This window comes from Colletotrichum costaricense (genome assembly GCF_030867565.1).
Source record: "Colletotrichum costaricense strain IMI 309622 chromosome Unknown Scaffold_30.1, whole genome shotgun sequence".
Classification (NCBI taxonomy): Eukaryota; Fungi; Ascomycota; class Sordariomycetes; order Glomerellales; family Glomerellaceae; genus Colletotrichum; species Colletotrichum costaricense.
The window spans coordinates 287214-293213 of NW_026848259.1; the positions used below are offsets into that span (position 1 = coordinate 287214).

General features: G+C 40.5%; 1 protein-coding gene across 1 annotated transcript; it reads right to left on the reverse strand.

Moving 5' to 3' along the window:
- Window positions 1–4582: 4582 nt before the first annotated feature.
- On the reverse strand, window positions 4583–4978 carry CCOS01_16435 (uncharacterized protein; the record flags this gene model as incomplete). The annotated part of the gene is made up of 1 exon (XM_060464571.1): window positions 4583–4978. The coding sequence occupies one exon, from the start codon at window positions 4976–4978 to the stop codon at window positions 4583–4585; it is 396 nt and encodes a 131-aa protein (XP_060304887.1).
- Between the last annotated feature and the right edge of the window lie 1022 nt (window positions 4979–6000).

Here is a 6000-nt window from a genome sequence, read left to right on the forward strand (position 1 = left end):
TAAAATCTTATTATATTACTAAAAATATTTATAATTTCTTCCTTATAATATAATAAATAACCGTTATTATTAAAGAATTTTTTTTAAAAAGGTTCGAACTATTTTAGGGCTCGTTCTCTAAGGAAGGTTATTACGTAAATAACTCGTTTAGTCTTATTATAAAAGTTAATAATATAAAACGTTTAATAAGTTCTAATTTAAATTAGGAATTTTTTAAAACGTTTAGTAATTTTATTAAAAGTAGTAAGTATATTAAGCTTAAGTTTCTTTTATTTATTTATAAAAATCTTAATAATATTAATAGTAGCTCAGAGGGTTCTAACTTCTTATTCTAAGTTATCTATTTTTTTTTTTTTAATTTTTAAGTTAATTATAGCTTCGTTAATTATATTTTAAAAAATAGCAATATTTTTATTATTTTTAATTAGAATTACGGTTATCTAAGTAGAGTTATTATTAAAAAGTTCTATAAGTTTTTTATTTTATTTATTATTCTTTTTAATAGTACGCCGTACTTTTTTATAATTTACTTTTTTAAAAACTACGTTATTATTAAAGTTATAAATAATATTAAGTATCTCATTATTTTTAACCCTAGCTAGCTCGCTAACTAAGTTAATAAGTTACTTAGAATTAAATAAAAAAGTACTTAGGGTTTTAAAAAATATCGTCGTTCGTTTTATTACTTAATAAGTTTCGTAAAGTTAACTTATTAAATAGGAGTAATTAAAATATTATAATTAGCTAATTATAATAAGTATATTAATAAAAGTTAAGGTTATGAATACTAAATAAATAGTATTATAATTATAAATAGTTTCTTTAAAGCTATATTTATAAGTTATAAAGTAAATAAGGTTTTAATAATTAATTATAGTTTTATTAAAAAAGGTTATTAATAAAAATAATTAAAAGCGATTATAAGATTTAATATTAAGTTAATTATTAAAAAAGCTATAAAAAGTTTATTTTTAAGCCTAATTTAAGTTTATATTATATATAAGTTTTGTTTATAAATATATCCTTTATAGTATTTTTATTTATTATTATTTAACTATTTACTAAATAATCGTCCGTTTTATTTATTTATAATCGTCCGTCCTATTTATTTATAAGTATCCGTTTTTTATTTTATTATATAATCGTAGTTACGTAATTTATTTATAGTTCTTCTATTCCGAGAGGAGTTACCCTAAGTCCGTATTTTTATATATATAGTATAATAGCTACCGTAGGTCCTATAGGGCGAGGCCCTGGCCTTATTATACGTATTAAGTCGTAATACCTTATACCCTTTTATAATATTAAATCGTTATGAATAAAAGTCCTCCCTTTTTAAATTATTTTTAAAAAAGTAAAGAGGCTATTATAATTATTAAAATTAGTTAATAATACGAGACTAGCATTAGTTAGGGTCTATAATTACGAAATAATCCGAAATAATTACTACGTACTAAAAATCGTATAACTTATTACTAATTAATTAATTATAATATAGTAAATTGATTAATATATAATTTAATTAATTTTAAGAATAATTATAATAATTATAAAAGGTTAAAAATAGTAATACGTAACTTCGTTAGTTTTATTAATATTAAAAAAAGGGGGTACTATAGGTTTTTTAAATTTTTAAATATAATAAAATACTAAATTTAGTACTTTATACTACTTAGGCTTTTTTTTTTATAATAATTATTAATAATTTATTTAATTAAGTAATATAATACTAAACTTATAATTATAAGTAAAGAGTCGTAGGTTCGAATCCCGCCGTAAGTATTTATATTCCTAATTATAAACTTCTATAAAGTATAGTTAAGAATATTAATTTTTAATTAGCCTAGCCCCGGATTTTCCTTTTTCTAAGTAATCTCATATTTAATTAAATATATTAAATATAGGGCCTTACGATATTTAATTATTTAACTCACTAAAATTCCTATATTTAACTATTTATTTGACTTATTTGTTTAATTGATTTAAATGGGTATGTGCGCTACTGCTATCAACACCCGAGCGACGGACATCCCTCCCGATGCAGATACGCGGACTCTACACGATCACGTCCTGAAATCTGACCCAAGAGGTGCCAACGACAGGATGATAATGGGAGCAGCCATTGCGCTCGGATATGGCCCCCACAAGTTCAGATCTCGCGAGACTCTCAGTCCTAGACCCAGCCAAGGTGGGCCGAGATTTTCAGCCGTCCGCATTTGCCAAGGAGAAGATGAATCAGCGCAAACTATTAGAGTAACAACAAAAACAACAGCTAGCCGGTGGTTCCGGGTCCAGAGGTGCTGGGAGTGCCTCACGAGGCACGTCCGGGGAGAGAAAAGAGGAGACGGAGACGAAGGACCTACATGGCCCCGGGAGGCCGACAAGTGCGGCGACAGTGACGAGTCATGATGATGAGGCTCAGATCGTATGGCAACAGAAACAGGTATGCAGCATTTTATGGTTTCTAATGCCGATGCTCAGCACCATTTTCTGGCTTTTGAGTTCGCTGGCGCTGCCCGCATTTTTCCGACGCCTTGTCTTCCGCGTGCTCATTGTTGGCAGCGTCTTTGTTTGCATCGCCGTCTTCATTCATGAAAGGATCTGCGAGCTTTCCCCTCAAAAGACCTACCCTTATTGTCCTTGACACAAATGCTGATCATGATGGCCTTCAGCAGATTGCCAGAAGACACGTCCGTTCGCCCGTGCGGCCCGGTGTTCGATTCTAAACAAAACTAGTCTTTTCTGCCGCATGTCCGGTATCCTGACTCTCCCACGCGATGGCGAAGTCCTGCCATAACCGGGTGCCTGGGCCACACACACACACAGGGCGCGGGTCACAAATCTTTGGTTCCTACTCGTTGCTTCTCATCACCAATTTTGAACTCTCACCTTGCGAAGCAATCAACGGCTTGATCGACATCCAACATCACGCGAACCATATTGTCCAAGATATTCGAGTCCGTCCTGCTTCCGCCGGCCGTGTGCACTCACAGTGGACTCTCCTTCATAGTCTTAAGGTCACAGTCAATGAACGCATGCAATTCCTGGATGTCGTCTACTAGTATTTCTATACGTGCTCAAGGGAAAGAGTATCGTCCAAGTGGGACAGGACTCCTGGGAACTCTCTTCGACGAGTCGACAGGAGTGTGAAGTTGGAACAAGCTTCCTGATGTCCTCGGGACAAAGGTTCTCGGTGTGGACACGACGGGAAACGGCGGGAAACACGACGGGGAGACCATTCCCTGGGCAAGGTGGGGAGCAAGGGCTATTGTAAGTTAAATGGTGGGATATGTGGTGGGCTCTTTTCCTTTTTCACTTTCCAACCTCATGCTTGCAAAACATCGGCTCCAGCAGGATCAGGCTTTCAAAGGAAATCACACAATATGGTGTACTCTTTTACTACACGCGCAACACTCAATATGGCGATTTCGATGCAAAACCGCCATGTAACTCGGGATGGAAATGTTGACTCATGCACCGGTACTAGCCGGGAAATTCGACCGCAGAAGTCGGGTACACAAGTCGAAGCGCAAGGGTTCTGAATTTGATGCCGACGCAGAGGTTTCCGGGAAAAGGGCCAAGAGGAATGGTGGGATATGCACCCGTGGAAAGGAAGATGCGATCGTTTTTGATGACAGGGCATACGATTGTATGAGGACGGTATCTTTGTTGTACTCGAAACAAGACTTTCGCGTTGCAAACTTGAGCGTGAAATCAACGCTATGAAAGCGACATGCGATTGGAGTGGCAAAATGAACAAATTCGAAAAGACGTCTCGTAGGGAGTTTGTAGACCCTTTGGGACAAGATTTTCGGGCAGAAGAGGACGATGCAGGAAGCCCTCGAGGTTTAGGTGGGCACCTGAAGGAGCTGTGGTGAGAATTGCATGCCCCGCGACGGAGACGGAAACGAAGCAGCTGCTCACTTTTGATGGCGAAATGGCGACGCAAGCTCGCTCTGTTGGCCAAGCTAGCCGATCATCCGCTCGAGTGACGGAGGGCAAGTCCAAGACAGGAGATCGCCGATGAGGATGAAAATTAATGAAAGAAGCAAGCGGTTCAACTTGCTCGTGATTTCGGCAAGACGGCGACCAACGGGAAGTTTTTGTAAGGAAAGTTATGTTTTACCTAGGTATTGAGAACCACTTACTCTCCACTTTCCTCATCAATCGTGTCTTATCGGAGGGGAAGTTGGGAAGGTGAGGTAAGACACCTTATCATGGCGTGTCGTGATGCGACGAGCTCTGAACACTCCATTGTCGCGTCCATCTTCTGGAAGCAAGCAAGCCGCGCAACATTATCCTCAAGAACAATGTCCTTTTGATGCCATGCATGACTGTGTGGAGCGCGCATGGAAAAGCCAGTAGCGTACAAATGCAACAGATCTGCAAACAGCACGAAAGATACCATTGCAGAATCAATGCACTGACAGGTGTCGAACACCCGTGCAATCTTGAAACCATGACATCAAGGGATAATCGCACTATCATGCTGGACATTGCTAATGGCAAGGAGACGTTGCCGGTCCCAAAAAGTTCTATTACCCCCTCGTGGGGACACCTGTTGTCGGTGTTCTCTTTTTTTTTAGACTAAAAAGCCCTCTCTGTCATCAACGCCACACCAGAATGCCCACACATGGTCCAGCACGAAGCGCACCACCTCCCGAACTTGCTCTGGCATTAAGTAATCGATTGCGTTCAAAGAATTATCCATAAAACCGCACACCCAATCAAGCGTCGGACTGCCGGTCAGGCTTTCCTCATTGTCCATGGCTGTCTCCACCAACAATAAAGGCGGAGGTTCGAGATCGTAAGAGGAGCTCGGCGCATAGCGCTGGTTTGATGTCCTGTCGGAGTCTTCGTCGGAAACGTTGTCTCTGTAGGGGAAATTGACTGGAAACCGGCTCTGGTAGTATGCAGCCTGACGAAGAATCGCACTTTGGTCGTCGTCGTGGTCGGACTCAGGCACAATGTTGGACATTGTCGGGTTAAATTGGATGTCATCGCCGTTGCCTGACTGCTAGTCTGAAGCGGCTTTGTCATCTCTGGCTATTTCCTGATGTTAGAAATAGTGCTCAAGCAGGAGGAGTACTGTGTCGTATATGCGGAGCGACTAACCATTCATGGCTTCCAACTCGGCATCCCAATGAAGGCGCGCATAGTGGCGATCAAGGTGCTGAGAACGGTATTGCGCGAACATTTCTGCGCTGCGTTTAAATTAGCACATCGGGAGTGATTGTAGCATCGAGTAGAAATAGCTTACGCTTGAGTTGAAAGAATTTGGGCGTGGGACACGCGGTCGCGGAGCGCACAGTCGAATGATTTGAGTTTGATGACGAGGTTCAACAATTTGGGTGACTTCTGATGTGGATGGTCATGTGCGATTGTGTGTGTGTGTGTGTGTGTGTGTGTGTGTGTGTGTGTGTGTGTGTGTATGTGTGTGTGACGGTGCGTTTGTGTGTATGTGTGGGAGGTGATTGTATGATAGAGAAAAGTGGGAGAGAGAGAGAGAGAGAGAGGTATGAGGTGTGAGGTGTGTAGAGGAGGAATTGAGAGACGCAGGCCAGGACCCGATGCAAGGGCTGGACGGGAAGGAGCTTGGACCACAGCTTACTTGGACCTCCGACCTCAGGTCCACTTCGACGGGCGGGTGGTAGGTACGTACACTACCTTAGGCAGCCACAACCACCGCCACCTGACCTGACATACCTACCACGGAAACCGCACGCGACTTGAGGTACGTTGAGGTAGGCACTGCCCCCGATGTGATTCACGTATTGAATCCTACCCACCCGCACCCGCAGAACAAATTGCACCGCCAGTGACCTGGCCAAATCGTTCGAGTACCTTTCAAAAGGTACCTTGTTGAGATAAAGCCTGACATTCTAGCCACATTGCCAAAAATTACATAGCCACACTACCCCTTCAGTTCTCTGATACCACCCCCATCAGGCGCCAATATCTCCGGCGGGGCTAATGGCTGCAATCATTGCCGTCATACTG